This window comes from Protobothrops mucrosquamatus, unplaced genomic scaffold, assembly GCF_001527695.2.
Source record: "Protobothrops mucrosquamatus isolate PMUCROS unplaced genomic scaffold, P.Mucros_1.0 scaffold623, whole genome shotgun sequence".
In the NCBI taxonomy this organism is placed as follows: domain Eukaryota; kingdom Metazoa; phylum Chordata; class Lepidosauria; order Squamata; family Viperidae; genus Protobothrops; species Protobothrops mucrosquamatus.
In genome coordinates this window covers 116217-134044 of record NW_015386919.1, presented here as the reverse complement: position 1 = coordinate 134044, position 17828 = coordinate 116217, and the positions used below count along the sequence as shown (strand labels likewise).

The 17828-nt window shown below is 39.9% G+C and overlaps 1 protein-coding gene across 1 annotated transcript; it reads left to right on the top strand.

Moving 5' to 3' along the window:
* The first annotated feature begins 3827 nt into the window (after positions 1-3827).
* Positions 3828-12514, top strand: LOC107289018 (thymosin beta-12-like). The gene is made up of 2 exons (XM_015817706.1): positions 3828-3927; positions 12477-12514. The coding sequence occupies exons 1-2, from the start codon at positions 3828-3830 to the stop codon at positions 12512-12514; spliced, it is 138 nt and encodes a 45-aa protein (XP_015673192.1).
* Positions 12515-17828: the final 5314 nt, after the last annotated feature.

Here is a 17828-nt window from a genome sequence, read left to right as displayed (position 1 = left end):
TGTGCATAATATACTATATTATATACCATGACTGCACCATTGACTGGGAATTTCAGGCCATTTATTACACATTAACTGTGTGTAATATGAGAAAGCTTGGCAGTTTAAGCCATTTATGTATTTAGGAAGAAAATATGTATTTATTCATGTTTTTGTGCATTACTTTGTTTAGATGGAATCATGGAACCTGAAGTGCATAAATTAAAAAGGTGTTTGCCAGGATAAGAAATTTTATCCGGCCATTAGGTGACTGATTTTCAAAATACTTTCCAAAAGTCACATGGCTAAATGTAGGAACTAATTCAGAGGGTCAAAGGTGACAAGAAAGCAATTCATTACAAAAATAAGGACCAGGTGGAAACTATCTCCTCCATCCCAAACCAAAAGAGAGTTTACTGTTTATCATCTACCTTCTCATATTTAATACAAGTTGCTAAATACATGAAAATACAATTATCAAAGGATGCATTTGTGAAATTAAGGAAATGCTTTAAAGACAATAGCAAAGTACAAAAGTTGAAAGTTCCCTGATCCTGCTGTATTAGGTACAAAATGGATAATAAACTTACTGATATATAATATAATTAATAATTATTGATTTATTATAATTATAATAACCACATCCTGGGGGGAAAGATACCATTTTGGAAAAGTTTACACATTTGAAATATCTGCATAGCTTGATTCCTTAACTACTTCGTCAAACTGTCTGTCGCTAAAGTTTATACAGTACATTGTTTTGATTTAATCTATAAATCCCATCTTGTATGTTTCTATTCAGAAATGCTATAAATTCAATCCAACATAAAATAGTCCTGCAGGAATACATCAAGAACCATTCTGGTCAACATTTGTATAATATGCAAAAGGTGCAGATGCAGACGTATCTTCCTTGCCATTGTTCCCTTGCCACAGGATTTCAAAGGCACGATGCCCATCACACAGAAGGAACCCTAAGTCAAGAGCAATAGCTTTTGACAGACCTGCCCTCCATAATTTTTGTATTTTTTTAAGGTCATCTAAATTAATGACCATCACTTTCATGTGCTGCATGAAGCAGTGCTGATTTTGCCCTCCAATGAATTTCATGGGATGATGCATGGTTGTAATATTTTGAGAAAAAGAGACAAACTCTTCCCAATCTGCTATCACCATGCCATGGATGATTACATACATTTCAATCGTCACCTTTTCCCCAAGATGAAAAATTGCAAACCTTCTAGCTTTCTCTCACAATTCTGAGCCTTCTCCCACTTCATTATGTAGAGAACTGTATCCCAAAGTCTGTGATTAGACAACCAACAATCCTAATTCCAGCCTGATCCTGAAGATGAATTCCATTCTCATTCACCATTCATTTTCTAAGTGGTTGGAGATGAGTTAAGAAAATAATTCTTTGTGCATGGTCTGGAATATATTATTTTTTATGTACATGTATTTATAGCAGATCAACAACAAAATCTCTATTATTAATTCCTACCTGAACCTTTATTTAAAACCTCAAGGGCAAAAGGAGACAGTAGTAGTAGTAGTAGTAGTAGTAGTGGTAATAATAATAGTAATAGTAGTAGTAGTACTTATCTATATCCCAAGCAAGACCCAGGTGGTTGAATTGTCAGATGCCATGCTTCCAGGTGCTATTAGTAAGCATCAGATCTATTCAAAATAAAACTTCAATCATTTATCCTAATGATCATGTAGATTGATTTGGCACGTATTATTCAAATCTGATTAAATAGTTAGGAGATTTAGCCTGATCAGAAACCTGCCCTTTTGGTATAGAGTAACTTCAACCGTCATGCCCTCAAGTAAAAGATCTCATGTCATTTCTGAGTTCACAGCTTCAAACTGACTGAATTTGACACAAGTAACCACATCAAGAAACTACAAGGGTGTGCACCAATTGGATTAGGTCTTTCCTTGAAGTAAACCTGGTTATGTGAACTGGTTATGAAGGACATTAACATCCATCCCTGAGGAAGGATAGGAGGAGGGGGTACACTGTACACAGTGCTGAGCTCCTAAACCAAAGGCTAAATTTAAGAAAGCAGACAAGAAAGCTTGGCTAAATTATATGCCTAAAATTGAGTCCAAGGGTGAGTTGGTTATTGACAAGTTTTAGAGATGCTATTTGTTTTCCAAATAAATAAATGTTTTCTCCCACATGAGAACATAAATATGCAGGCCCAGGATAGAAAGAAGCAGCGTATGATAAATATTAAGGTCAACAATAACAATTTCTTAAAATATATTTAAATTTGGAAAGTGATAGGGAGGCTATGTGATGGGCTCAAGGAAGAGACATGGATTGCAGGGGCAATCAGGAGAAAAAAGCAATGCCTGTATCAGAGATGGATATTCTCTATATATTCTGTCATTTTCATTTTAATCAATTATAGCTTACTTGATTTATTTTTCTTTTGTATAAATGCTTTGCTGATTAGATAAGCAGGTAAAACATAGCCACACATGTACTGCCATCTTCCTACAGCACTGGGTGTGACAATGTATTTGCATCCTTCCTCTTAGTATAAAGAGGAATCCAGCTTCCTCATCTACAAAAAAATAAAAATAAAATCCCACATTTCTGATCAATGCTAGTTCCAGGAAATTGCTGAGCTGTGCAAGACAGTTCCTCAAAAGGGAAGATTTTACTTCAACCTAGGTATGTGTAGCCTTCTTTTTGCCTCAAACATATTTGCCTTAAACATATTTGCCCACAGAATTAATACAAATAGGCTCAGCAAATAAAGGGAGAAAAAATAGAATATTGATCTTCTTTTTAAGTTTTCATTGTCCAGGTTGAATATTCCCCTTTTGTCCCTGGAGCACCCAGTTACTTGGAGCTTGCCTGGTGAAATAATAAATTGATATTCGCTGAACCACCCTTGCTGCAAGCTTATCAATATTAATTGAGGTGGGCTGAGATGGGGAGGAGGGATCAGTGTGTGACCTTTCCCACCCTATGCTGGCTCAGATAGTCGAAACGTAGCCGAGGAGGAAGAAGCAGAACAGGTAATGGCATGTGGTTTTATTATCTTTCCTGCCCTAATCATATAAAAGCATAAATGTGGCTAGCTTTCAGAGTAAGTATGAAAGGCAGCCTTTATTGATAAACTTTAGGGTAAATTAATTCTGGTTGATCTGGAATTAGATTCTCTATTTCTACAGGAGAAAATCAGAAGCTTAAATATGATCAACTAGGGAAAGATTTAATGCCTGGAGTGTTTTTTTAATCGGAAATATTCTGCATGAGGTGTGATGAATGGAAACAAAAATACAAAAGAACAAAGCAATCTTACAGATCTTTCATTCTATTGTTAAGAGCAGTGGTGCACCGTAGCTCTTCTGGACATTTATTTGTGTGGCTTTGTTCTGCTAAAGAAAACTCAATTGTCTGTTAAACAATGTCCTTGAAGGGGTCTGGGAAATGATCACCAAGTGTTAGAGGATATATATTTTTCAAAATGAAGCATGCTAGAAAGTCAGCTTCTGTGCAACCAGAGTCAGCTTTTCATTAAAATGTTTTAAGAGCATTTGTTAATTTCACAAGGATTATTTTATTCAAAAACACATTTAAATCCTTTATTTCCCTTTGTTGTTGTTTTCATGTTTAAATAATTTTTTTAGCTCTTTTGTCTTCAGAAATAGTACATTTATTGTATATATTATTGAATTTCACATAAAGTATCATCCAGAAGTGTGTGCGTGTGTGTGTGTACACACACACACACACACACACATATATATATATGTCTATGGCATGCAATGTAGCACCGGTTAACAAAGCCATGGGTGTGTTTCCTCCTTCTTTGTCAGGGTTCATCATGTCTGACAAACCGGATTTTGCAGAAATTGAAACGTTTGATAAAACCAAACTGAAAAAAACTGAAACTAGAGAAAAAAATCCATTACCTACTAAGGAAAGTAAGTGATTTCTTTGTACAATTAATTAATCAGTGTGTATGATAGATAAATTGCCAAAGACCTACTTGACCACATTTCCTTGGAAACTGTTCATACAGATGTATGATCAGGCAGGTCCGGTTGAAATGAATGAAATGAATGAATTTATTCCTCAAATACCTACATACAGTGTATCTGCTTTCATAGCACTTTCAAAAAATGATTTCATATAGTCACATATGAAGGTATGTATGTTGGCTTCTTCCAGGACACAGTATGACTTTCAAGCTAATTGAACCACTCAGTGCCAAGCAAGACAATAATTTAATGTACACTTTGAACTGTTTATTTCATCTGATTTTCCTAAGGCATTGTGGCTGGAATTTCATATCTAAAATCTCATGTGACAAATACCCAAAGGGAGCTGTGAAACCGTTTCAGCAACATGCGCACACAAAGGATTTTGTATCTATTCAAAGACTGACAGATGCCTTGTGGCAAAAACAGTTATGCTACAGTAACCTACAAAAGCTGTGGTTATAATGAATTTTAAAGTTTTAAGGAGACACAACAATGTTTTTAAAAAACCGATAAATGCATAGCATTATTAACTATTGCAGACAATAGTATGCCATCAATTGAAAATTTACTTAGTGCTGCCCTCTGCTGGTTGGTAGTTAAATCCACCATATAACATTGCTTGATGAGGCTTTCACCTACAGCCGCAATCAGCCTTCTCTGCTGCAAGGCTTATTGTTTTTCTTGCAAAAAAAATAACAATTTAATATGGTAAATAGAAAAAAAAATTACTCAACGCATCCATTTTGCTATTCTTAATCTGAACTGTTTCCTGAAAGTTAATTTGTTGCAAGAAATTATATCACAGACCTTCTGACCTTCTCTGATCACTGCTAGTCTTAATGCTTTTCCCGTGAATGGAAGATTTTCCTATATTGGGTATGATATAAATTGGCCTACATCTCAATAAATGATACAGCATGCAGCTATATTTTGCAAAGGAGGGAATAAACAAAAGGATAGTTCCTCAGATTATTTCAGAGACAGATTCAGACACTCAGATAAAGGTATTCCTCAACAATTGCACTGTTTAGCGACTGTGTAAAGTTACAACGGTACTGAAAAGTAACTTTATGACTAGCCTTCAAACTGTGGTCACATGATTACCATTTGCAAGTTTCACAGCCAGCTTCCAACAAACAAACCAATAGAGAAGCTGGCAACAAAATCGCAAGTTGCAGGCAACATATCTCAGTTAATGACTGCGGTCTCTGTGGTCGTTAAGTGAAGACTAATTGGCTCCTTTGCATGTGTAAAATGTAAAACCATCTCTGCGATCAGGATAGCTGAGAAAGCTGATTGCAATCACCAGAATAGCTCCTAGCCCCTTCACCAGAACTTCGCAAGATGCGGGAGAAACGTATTTCTATGATCCTATGAAACAAAGCCATTGGATTGTAAAAGCCTTGTCTGTGCCTCTCCTTCTGAGTCCTCACCTGTTTGCAAAAACACCCTTTTTCTTGCCCAGAATGAGGAAAGAGAAGACATTAGATATCATCTCACAACCTCTGTCTGGCTTCAGGAGTTTTAGTGCTGAGTAAATCTCATGTTTTAAAAATGAACAAGATTTGGGATAAAATACCAAACACAGAAAGAAAGAAAGAAATAGAAAGCAAATACAATAAGTATGTTGCTTTACTTTATTAGTATTTTACCTGCCATGATTTTACAGAGGAGAGTTGCTGGTATAAATTAGTGCCTTATCTGCCTCTTTTGGGAGCACTTGATCCTGTGCATTGACTAAGAATCATGGGATTCTTTTGCTGTCTTCTGTTACACCTCCTTTCAGGGGCATAACTAGACATCAAACCCCCTCTTTGTTTATGCATTCTCGGGACTGCATTCTATGTGCGTTAACAGAAAAGATACCTCTGGTGGAAGGGATTCCTCCTTCTCTCATATAAAACCTTCCCCCCCCCAAACCAGTGGTTGGATTCAGCCAGTTCGCACCACTTCAGCAGAAACGGTAGCTAATTTTTTGTTGCCTAAGCCCAGAATGGACTTCCGGAAGCAGCATCCACACAGAGAACTGGTTGTTCACATATTTGAATCCCATCACTGCCTCAAACTCTATATTTAATCTAGAGACTTGTGGGACGCTCAGAGCAGTTTGGGAGGAGGCAGGGAGAGAAAGAAGCAATTTTGTTGCATGAGCCTTAAGTCCTTTCCATGTGATGTTGAACTGAACTCCCGAAATTTTTGAAACACTGGGTCTGTCCACTAACTGCATCAGAAAAATAACAATTTACAGAGTTAGCAATCTGATCTCTAGGACTATAATTTGTCATTTGTTAATAGAAAAAGGCAATATTTAAAAAAAAAAGTCTTGTCAAGCACAGCAGATGTTTGATACAAGAGAAAGGATTCTGGTACCTTCCAGTCTTATTAAAATATCCAATTGTTGGGCCAGTAAGCAATATGAGAGAGCAACTAGATTTCATACCAAGCATCAGTTGACTTTGTGCCCGTAAAGGAGAAAATAAAGGGCAATAAAGATGGACCAGTTAATATATGCAGTTGATGAAACTTTGTCATTTATTTTTAGTGTTAAGAATATCTTGCACCTGTAGAAAAACATTAGGACAGTGTTGCTGATGATGATAATGTTTATCCTCTCATATTTCCAAAAAGCTAAAAGTGACATCTATCCTTCCATTTATTCTAACAAAGCAGAGCGTGGAGTTAAATTATTTTCATTCCCCTGAGTCTCAACAGATGGCAGCACCTAACCAATCTTGGCTGATCTAGAAAGCTAAGTAGTTTTAGTATTGATTAGTACTTAAAGGGGGACCAGATAGCAAGTTGAGACTGTGAGAAGGCAGTAACCATCCAGTTCTGCACCATGCAAGAAAGCTGCAAGAATGTTTTTAGTGTAAAACCCCCACAGGTTGAATTCACTTCGAAGTCAACTTTTCCCCCATTCTAAATTCAAGCTGCTCATTTAGGAGTCTGTAATGGGTAACAGGTAGCCCTTGACTTATGACCACAGTGCAGCTCAAAATTTATATTGTAAGCGAGAGATTTGATAAGTGAGTTTTGCCCCATTTTACAACCTTTCTTGCAACATTTGTTAAGTGAATCACTGCAGTTGTTTAGTAACAGGTTGTTAAGTACATCTGGCTTCCCCATTGACTTTGCTTGTCAGCAAGTTGCAAAAATTGATCACGTGACCCCAGGACATTGCATCCGTCATAAATATGAACTGGTTGCCAAGCATACATGCACAACCAGGACAATGCTGCAATGGTCGTAAGTGTGAAAAATTGTCATAAGTCATAAGTCACTTTTCTCAGTACCATTCAACTTCAAACTGTCACTAAACAAATGGTTGTAAGTCAAGGACTACCCGTACTGCAGTATCTCTTCAGTGTAAGATTGGGAAAGGTAGGCCTTAAAATTATTTTGCCAGACAGATACAGTAGTAAGCTATGGGATTCTGTAACTCTTAATTTAGGAAAAAGGCCTGTTTGCAGGACATTTGTGTTGGGCAGCCCGAGGTCCTGCCCTGGACTGCCTAGAGCAGCGGTTCTCAACCTATGGGTCGCGACCCCATTTGGGGTCGATCGACCATTTCACGGGGGTCGCCAAGCAAGGCTGTCCGCCATTTTTTTCCTCTTTTCCGGCGGGTGCCTTACCTCCCTTGAGCTGGGCCAGCTGGTGGTTGGCCTGCTCCGTCTCTGCCGCTTGCCAGCTATGCCTCGGCCGGCGCAGGGGGCGGAACCACGCATGTGTGGCACTCCCGGGCAGGGAAAGTCCTCGACTTACGACCGGTTGGGTAGTCCTTGACTTACGACTGGTTTAGTCCTCGACTTACGACCGGTTGGGGCTTGCGGCATTAAAAAGGTTGAGAACCACTGGCCTAGAGCCCAGGAAATCTCGCCTGACTCTAATTGCCAAGACAGAAATCCGGTTTCCCACTATTTTGAGGTGACAAATAGAAACTGGAGTAGATTGGAGTAAAATATCATAAAGTTGTTATTGAAAAACAAAACATTCCCATTCTTAAAAATGAAGATGATTGTACATGTCCCCGGAATGGTGCAATTCTCATCCTTTCCTGTGCTGAAACTTGTGTGTGTGTGGGGAAATCGAATCAAATCGTGGCCCTCTGCATGTACGACACGGCTCTACCCAAAAGAAAGGCCTACCCCGAAAATAAACCCTGCCTTGATTTTTTGGGGGTGGACCTAATATAAGCCCTACCCCAAAAATAAGCACTAGTTTTGGGGTGAGGCACACACCTAAAAATTAAGCTAGGATGGGGGGGGTGGTGTGGAGCTACCCCACGCACCCCTCACCCACTTACCTTGCAGCCAGGCCTCTCCTCACCAGCCCACTTCTTCTGCGGTGTCTTCTGCAGCCAGGCCTGCATTTCTCAGTCACAGGCCTTTCTGGGAGGCCACTGCAACCGAGAACAGAGCTATGGATTCAATCCATAGCTCAGTTCTGCAAGACCTCTGCAGCCGAGAACAGAGCTATGGATTCAATCCATAGCTCGGTACTCAGCTGCATAGGCCTTCCGGAAAGGCCTGACTGTGAAATGCAGGCCAGAATGCAGCTGCAGAATGAAGCTGCTCCTTTGGCCGCAGAAGAAGTGGACAGGCTGGGGGGGGGGCGGTCAATGCTGGAGGTGAGTATAAAAGACACGCTCGAAACATGGTATTATGTCATTTCCCCCAATGCAAAATTTCCTCCTGATGTTAAAGATCACCATATAGGCCTGTGGTGGCGAACCTATGGCACACGTGCCATAGGTGGCACGCAGAGCCATCTTTGTGGGCACGCGCGCCATCACCCCAGAGGGACGCGGGGCTGGGCTGCTCTCCTCCGCCTCTACATGTGCGCCAGTGCTCTCGCTCTCTTTCTCTCTGCAATGGAGTCAGGGAGCAGCTGCAAGAGCTGGGCGGATCCGGGCTGGATGATGGAGGCAGGGCTTTTTTTGACATAGAACGCAGGCACCTTTTTTTGAACAGAACCTGCCAGGGCGAGTCCAGGTGTGCCTCCAGAGCGATTTTGCAGACCTCCAGCAGCCCGATCCGGGCTCCGGAGGTCTGGAAAAGGCCTCTGCCATCCGGATCTATGGCTGCAGAGCGATTTCAGCCCCTCCCCATGACCGATCCGGGCTCCAGAGGCCTTTTCCAAGCGTCCGGAACCTGGACGATTTTGCAGCCCCCCCCAGTGGCCTGATCAGGGCTCCGGAGGCCTGGAAAAGGCCTCCAGAGCCCGGATCCATGGCCGCGGAGGCCTGTTGGATCTTTTTTTTTTTTTTTGCCTATCAGTGTGGAAAGCGCTCATCTTGGTTGCACTGGGCTTCCAAACAGGTGGACGTACCATTTGCTGAAAAAGGGGTGGGTGGGTCGTGCGAATCTGAAATACTTCATTTTAAGCTGTGTTACTGGAAGCCTTACGTGTTGCGGTTCTAAAGCGGAGGCCCTAGTAAGCTTTCTCTCTGTTCCATCAGTCTGGTTTACTCAACTAAGTATGTATATCCTTTTTTTTTACTCTTTCTATCCAACATAGCCTTCTTCCATTCTTGTAACATGCTGTATCTCCATAGCATTCGCAAAATTATCTCCATAACGTTCCCTCTTTTGTGAATGCCCCATTATCTTAAACATATCCCTCTTTCCCCAACTCTCCTCCCTCCCTTCTTTTCATCTGTCACCACATTTCCTTTCTGCACCTCTGTTCTTTTCATCCTATTTCATTCCTCATCAGTTCCTTTTTCATACCTGTATTTGTACATAAATAGCAACAGGTTGTCAACCATTTATGCAGGCTCAGACCTTATTGTCACAAAGTGTATGCAATGCATGAGCAAGCACATATATGCTTTATTTTTATCTTGCATGGAAACATTTGTTGTTCCATCAGAGATTCAGGAAGACACATAGCACCGTTTACAAGGATTGATGGGTAACTGCCCTTACTGCACATATTTTTTTAACATATTATAAAAACCATGTATTGTCAACAACAACAACAAAAGAAAATGCCTGCATATTTATGTGTGTTTTTGCATTCATCAAAAACTACTGTCGCTTTTGTAATTTTCACCTACTTCTTCCCATTCTCTAAAGACAATAACATTTTTGACAACGTGTATACATACCATGTTATTGGAATATGAAGCACAGTGCAATGCATTGTACACTTTATATGGATTCAGACAGTTTCACCTCAGACCAAAGGAATCAATTTCACACATGGCACACAAACAACCCTCCTTCCTTCCTAGACTAACTGAAGCCTAGTCAAGACACACTGATATGTGTGCACACACAAACACATATACATACACACACGCACGTGCGCACACACACACATAAAGACAGACAGACAGCTATGTACATGCATTCTTTCCTTTCTTGCATTGACTTAATTTATCCCCTGCCCACCAAACTTCATTTACTCTGAAAGAGAGTAACCTATAGATGGGGGCATATGGAACAGAGGGAGGTTTAATTCCATGCCAGCCAGCTCATCCGGCAGGTTGCTAGAGGCTGTGAATCTCAAAGTGCGTATTGTTGGGATGCTTTGGGGTGTTCAACAGGTCCAACTATATGCAAGAGAGAGGATCCCAACTCCCCCCCCAGAGTATGAACCCTGCTTTGCTGATAGACATTTATATTTAGCATGGTTATTGAGTTAATCTATTTTTCTGGATTTAACCAGTGTAAAGGAATAATCTATATGTCGAGGAATTCGACTTTGGAAATGGTATTGAAATACATACCCTCGGATAGCAGAAAGCATTTCTGTCTCTTCCCCCCCCCCCAACTGGGATAAGAATACTTGATAAAAGCAAATTTTGGCATTATTTTACTCCAGTGGCCAATCAGATGCAGAGGGAAACTAAAACTGGACAAGAAACCGACAGTAACTCTCCATTCTGTGTATAGAAGGTGTAGTTTTGTATAAGGAGAAGAAAGATAAAATAAATAACACATGCTGGATAAACTAATACTGTAAACTCCAACTGTACTTGTAGTATGACAGCAGTTAAATCAGTGGTGCCCAGTGCTTTTTTTGTAAAAAGAAAAAGGTGCCGGAACTCACACACGTCATACAACCCACCTTGCCTACCCTACAAGGTTCCATCCAAAAAAGGTGCCAAAACTCCGTTCTGGGCGTTCTATGACAAAAAAAAAGCCCTGCTGGTGCCACATTTCAAAGTTACAGTTAGAGTACTCCGATTGCAGCTGCTTTCTTGCAGGTATGTGGAATGGCGTGGGACCCACAGTTTTTGCAAAGTGAAGAGAGGAAGTTGGTTACAGCTTATTAGGAAAGATAAAATAGACAAGCAAGAATGCTTTATTGACCATTCTTCATCCAGATTTTATATCAGTTGCATCTGCTAATACAGGTGTTCTGAGACATTCTTCCGTTTTAACTTTTTTTCCTTGTTGCTTGAGTTTTCATGCTGCTTTCGTGAAAGGGCAGCATTTGGGAGGGGGTGTAGCTGCCCCCTTCCCCCCCAAGCCATCAGCTGAGCAAGATGCCCGCCTGCCCCCGCTCTTCCCCCGTCTGAGGCTTTTGTTGTTGTGAGCATTTCTGTTGAGGATTGGCGGGGGGGGGGCTGTTTGGTTTTTATTCCCCTCCCATCTGCTGGGTGGTTGCAGCAGGTTTTGGTCTCTTTTGTCGTGCTTTGAGATTACCCACGAAGCACGTTTGTTTTGGGGGGGATCCCCACTCCGGTTGCTAAGCTTGCTTAAACCCTCTTCTACCTCCTCCTTCTCACCGGAGCCCCTCTTTGTCTGCAACCAATCCCTGCCCCGGACTCTGCCTCGCCTTGCCCCATGGCAATGGTACCCCCTCCCTGCCCCCTCCCTTGCCTCACCTCATCCTGCAGGACAAGCCTCATGCCCACTGCCCCACCAGCCAGAGACCCCCTGGATCTCCCCCAACCCTGCCCGACCCCCACAATTATCCCTCCCCAGGAGCAACATTGAGGTGGCCAGGCCCAGCCTGCCCACACCCACCCATGCTGCCATGACTACCGTAGCCATGCCCACCCAGGGGCCACGCCCACCCAGTGGGCCACGCCCACCCGGCACCCGGCGATACATAAGTGGGTTTTGGGTTGCAGTTTGAGCACTCGGTCTCTAAAAGGTTCGCCATCACTGATATAGGCAATAGTTCAGAAGGTTTCAACTGTTAATTATCTCTCTAATTAACTAGTCAATTGACTATGATACACCTGAATATTTTATTTCTATTCAACTGATCAACATTCTTTTCTCAAACCTCACAAATCTTTCTTCCAGCACTGCTGAACCACTTGATACAAGAAATAGAGCGAAATTATTGATCTGCAACATTGGTTGTGTTAATCTTTCATAGTTGCTAAAGCATTTGTTTTGCACAAATTAATAACAATGAAAAAGACTTATTTAATTGTGTACGTAATTTTTTTTAAAAAAATCTGTACAAATGTCAAATGTTGACAAATCATGTTTATCTTGTTCTTGTTTGTTTATTTGTTTTTACAGCTATCGAACAGGAAAAGCAAAACAAAAATACACCTTGAAGTTGAATCAGAAGATATGGCTAACATCTCCTGCTATGGGGTTTTAAGTTTGACATTTTAAAAATCTGTTATTAGTTGATGTATTCTGCTTTTTCAGAAATAGCCCTTTTTTTTTACTTCCCCCCCCTTTATTAAAACAGCAAGGGTCATTTAATTTAGAGCAATTCTCTAAAGCCAATCAAAACACCATTTATAATTTCCCAAAGACACTACATATTGTGTATTGAATATATATGTGAATTTGCCAAAAATGTATTCTTTTGTTGTTTGTCAACAGAAACTATTATTTTCATATACTATCTGATATCGAACCCCACAATAAACCAGTTTCTGATGTGTTGCCCTTGTTTAAACTTACATTTTCAAATTCAAAAAAAGTTGTACATCTTGATCAAAAAGTCTGTCTATAAACATTCTTAATAATAAGTTTTAATTTCAGACCACAACTAAATATGTTTTTGTCCATAATAGACATGGGCACATAACAAAAATGTTTGAAGATTGTTGGGATAATGTCACAACAAATTATTCTTTTTCTAATTTTTTGCAAAATTGAAGTTTTGAATGCCCCCACATGATCAAATATATATTTCATCCTGATATGAAAACAATATGTGTATGCTTCCATAAGACAAGGTTACATACTAATTGATCACACAGGAGCATATTTAACGGAAACCTTGTAAATATTAATATTAACCCATTTTACCTTCAGATAAAGGATCACAGGTTTGAGTCTTAATCCATATGTCTTTCTAATAGAAAAATGAAATCAGTATTTGGATCTTATCTAATGACCCATCCATGTTTGTTTTATGGACTGCTGCCCCTGCAGACATCTGATGAGCATGATATCGGGAGATTCTGAACAGACCCAAAACTACACTTTCCATCTTAAAGTTAGACAATGGATCTGTTGGAGCTGGGGGGTTATACATTCAAATAAATTATTATAATAATAAATAATATTAGCACAAGACAATTAGCTTCAAAAGCTTAGGCAATTTAGTAGACAACAGAGCTATAAAAGAAGCAGCACGATTGTGAATTATTAGTATTAGGAAATACCGATAGGTCATAAACTCTTTTCTGCTTCCTCTTCACTTAAGAGAAGGGCTACTTTGAGAAACTAAAGGGGAAGGACTAGATAACCTTTTCAGCTGATCCACCTATCTTTTTCTCTAACACTATTGTAAGAATAAAGATTAACTGTCCTGATCTAAAATATATTTGGGCTGAGGGAAGAGCTTGATTTTGCAGTGCAGCTTGTTTTTCACTAGAGGGTACTTTTCCATCATTGTACTGCATCTGCTTAAGTGTCAACATGTATGAGAAGCATCTGGTTCTCTCTCTCTCTCTCTCTCTCTCTCTCTCTCTCTCTCTCTCTCTCTCTCTCTCTCTCTCTCTCTCTCTCAGTAAGAAACATTACTGTTTTATAAAAAATGCTTTCACAAAATAGTCTTTATATTTCTTTTTAAGGCACATTTTATTTTATTTAACTCTACTACTATTAAAACACTCTTTGACATTGCTGCTTTAAAGATGTCAGGTAGGTTGCTTTTCAGAGAGAGTTGTAAGTTAGGAAATGCCACATGTGTAGATACAGAAAAATATAAATTTCTATTTACCAATACTACATAGACCAGGGGTCCCTAACCCCCTGTCCGTGGAGCAGTACTGGTCCGTGGCATGCCAGCAACCAGTCCACACAAACAAGCAAAGGCCCATCCGCGGGATGCAGGCAGCACACAAAACCACGCACTCTCCGGTCTGCGGAAAAACCTCTCTCCAAGGAATCGGTCCCTGGTGCCCAAAAGGTTGGGGACCTCTGACATAGACCATTTTTAAGAAATGGACTTCAAAAGTTTTCTTCCACTGTATTCATGGAGTATGCTTTTAAAAATAAGTCCAAGAGCCCTAACACTGCGCCACTTATCTTTATGTACGGCTCAGGCACATGGAGGCTGCAAGATACAAGTTACTGCATATTTATCTGTGTAAAATTATTTATTTTTATTGAATCCAGCAAATAAGATCAACGAGCAAACAGAAATGAGTCACAATCTTATTTTGAGAAGTAAAAGTATGCAATGTTGAATATGTCTTGGATAATATTATCAACATGCATTGCTGCGTGCATGAATCAGGATGTTATCAAAATAAGGATCAGTTTTAATATTTTAAAGAAATCAAAGCTTTGAAAATGTGCTGTGCACCCTGAAATTAGTTTCTTCTCTAACTGATGAAGCACCACTTGCTAGATCTGTCCTCAGGTTAACTGCCATTTCCCCCACCCCCTACAATCAATTTAAGATACATATAAGAATCATATGAATACTAGGAGAAGCTTATCTCACTTCCCCCAAGAATAAAATTATGCAGGACTGTATCTACAGTATGTCAATAATCTATGCTCTTGGAGAAGATTAATACTAAATCTAGCACAAGATCACTTTATTAATTCATCAGGAAGGTTACAACGCCTTCCTGAACAAAACTACTTGGAAAAATACAGAATGCTTGGACAGAGCTGAAACACAATGCTAGATTCTTTTTTTTAGTGGGAAAGGTAGATATCATTTGCATTTTCAGTAATTAGGTTTAGTCCTTTGTATTTCAAAAATCCTGCTAGAAACTGTGAAGTGCCATTGTTATAACAGTGCATTTTTATTTTCTTTTGTTCATCAGAAAAAGTCTCAAATATTTTATTTTATTACCATTGTGGAAGAAAATGTCCTTTCTGGAATTATCCTTCAGCTATGCATATTAATGTTATATTAAGGATACTTCAGTCTGCAGGCCACATACCTGCTTATTGCAAACTTCAAAGAAAAGGAGATGTTCATTTTTTTTCCTTTGAGAAAGAATGGAAAGACATTGAGTAAGGGTATGGGAGAGTAGCAGCAGCTCTAGGGCACGGGGCTGATATGTTTGAAAACATAAAGTGTTGTCCTTTGGCTTGTATGAATAAGAATATTCTTAGCTTAGCATTAGCAATGCCCTGTCTAGGCTGATGGCTATCTGACCCTAGGCTACAGACTAATACCCACCAGACGCCCAGGTATGATGAATGTTTAACATAATTCAATTTGCACACTAGATACGTCTTATCACAAAGCTTCAGTCCATCCCCAAAGCTTCAACCCAAAGCTGCAAATTCCTGTAGATAACATTTCCATAGAACACATCTTCAGGGACAGCATATATTATCCCCTGCCAAAATAAACAAAATCAGTCACATGCCATAAGAGTTTAAGACATTTCAATGTATGACTATATTAGAGCTATAGGGTGAATTCAGATTAGCACTTAACAAAATTCTCTCTGCTTGTGGGACAATAATGAGGGGTAAGAATAAGATACCTTATTGTCCTTGCAGCCCCAAGTGCCACTTGAAAAAAATGTGAAAACTGGGACTCCTATTGTCCAAAGAATGGCCCATCTGAATTTAGCCTGTTTGAGAAAATGATTGATATTGCTTTTTTGATCAGATGCAAAGACAGAAGAATATTTTGGGGAGACAAACCAAAGTATCCTGAAAATCTGTCCTTTCTGAATGATCTTGACATGATTGTCATGGACAGATTGTCAGGATAATTTGTCCTCAACTTGACCCTTTAGCTTTTGCAATAGTGAAATCAGCAATCAAACTGAATCCATCCTCCTTGCTACTGTTCATCCTCTTCTTTCTCTTTCCACTTTATCCATCATTATAGACTTCTCCAAGGAGCAGACTTCTGCATAATGTGTTCATAATGTATTATAATTTAAGCCAGGTAATGTCTATCTAATGAGAGAATTAGATAGAATGTGAGATGCAAAGAATTCTGTCTTTGCACCTGATCAAAAAAGCAATATCAACCATTTTCTCAAACAGGCAAAATTCAGGTGGCTTGTTTTGTTCTACCCGAGCCATTTGTTCTTTGTCTAAACATAATATTCTCAAGAGTTTACTTCAACACCAAAATTAAAAAGCATTAATATCCTGCTTGTTCTGCTTGTTCAAAGTCCAACTTTTATATTCATAGACTATCAGAGGGAAAACCATTGCCTACACAATTCTGATCTTTGTAGGTACAGACATGACAGGAGCATCTGGGTACCTTTTCCGGAGCTGTCATTGCTATCCTACCAAGTGCTAGTCTGTAGTTTATTTCTTCACTGCTAGTTCCTTTGCTTTTGATAGTCAATCCTTAAAAAGCAGAAGTTATCTAGCACTTCAGTATATTCACTGTCAGTTCTAAGGCTGTCTATTATAGCTGTTGTCTCCTTGATATTTAATCTTAGTCTCATTTTTTCATTGTGCAGCTTGACTTTAAATACTACAGCTTTAAGATCATTTGCATTTTCACTATCAACCTAGTGCAGTGGTGGCGAACCTTTTGGAGACCGAGTGCCCAAACTGCAACCCAAAACCCACTTATGCATCGTCGAGTGCCGGGTGGGTGTGGCCCATTGGCTGGGCATGGCCCATTGGTTGGGCATGGCCCATTGGCTGGGCGTGGCTGCGGTGGTAACGGCAGACTGGGTGGGACTAAAAAGTTCAATCAATCAATTCCAACTTTGCAAGATATTTTTTTTCCCCACGAGAAGTTGAAATTGACCGATTGAACCTTTTTTTTTTTTTTTGCACATGGCGGCGGAGGCCTAAAGCGAAAAGGTTTTATAAAACCCAGCTGAAGGCCTAGGACTGGGGCGACAACACGCGTGCCCACAGAGAGGACTCTGAGTGCCGCCTCTGGCACCCGTGCCATAGGTTCGCCACCACTGACCTAGTGTCTTGAGTACAGAACAAGGAAATGATGTTTCTTCTTCCAATTTTAAAATCACACCCTTCTTCTTCCAGCCTCCTGCAAAATATATTAAGTAAATAAGGTGGCAGTATACAGCCTTGTCTCATTCCTTTGCTGGATATGGAGTCAGTCTGTTCCATCAAGTTCTATTTAGACTGTGGCTTCATCTCCTGTACATGGATTTCACTTGAGGTGAATAAGATGTTCTGGAGCTCCCATTTTCTAAGCACCTTCCACAGCTTGACATGATAGATACAATAAAAAGTCTTTTTATAATCAATGAAGGACACACTGACTTATTTTAGTTACTCTTTGGCTTTCTCAATTATCCATTGTGAATTCACAGGACAACATGAGAGTGAGGCTCATCTTCCCTTTCAGAGACAGCTAGTTCCGTAGTAGGGGAGTCCATCCAGGGAATGCCTAACATCTGGCTCAGTTCTGCCACCTGTGTGGGGACTAATGACCGATGAGTTTAAAATACTTTTTTTTAATCTAATAAAGGTAGTCAACATGATGAC

Bases quoted from the DNA above. Each gene is read 5' to 3' on its own strand.
- LOC107289018 (XM_015817706.1), top strand. From the start codon at position 3,828: ATGTCTGACAAACCGGATTTTGCAGAAATTGAAACGTTTGATAAAACC. The intron at 3,928-12,476 runs GTAAGTGATTTC...TTGTTTTTACAG, and splicing joins TCCATTACCTACTAAGGAAA to CTATCGAACAGGAAAAGCAA.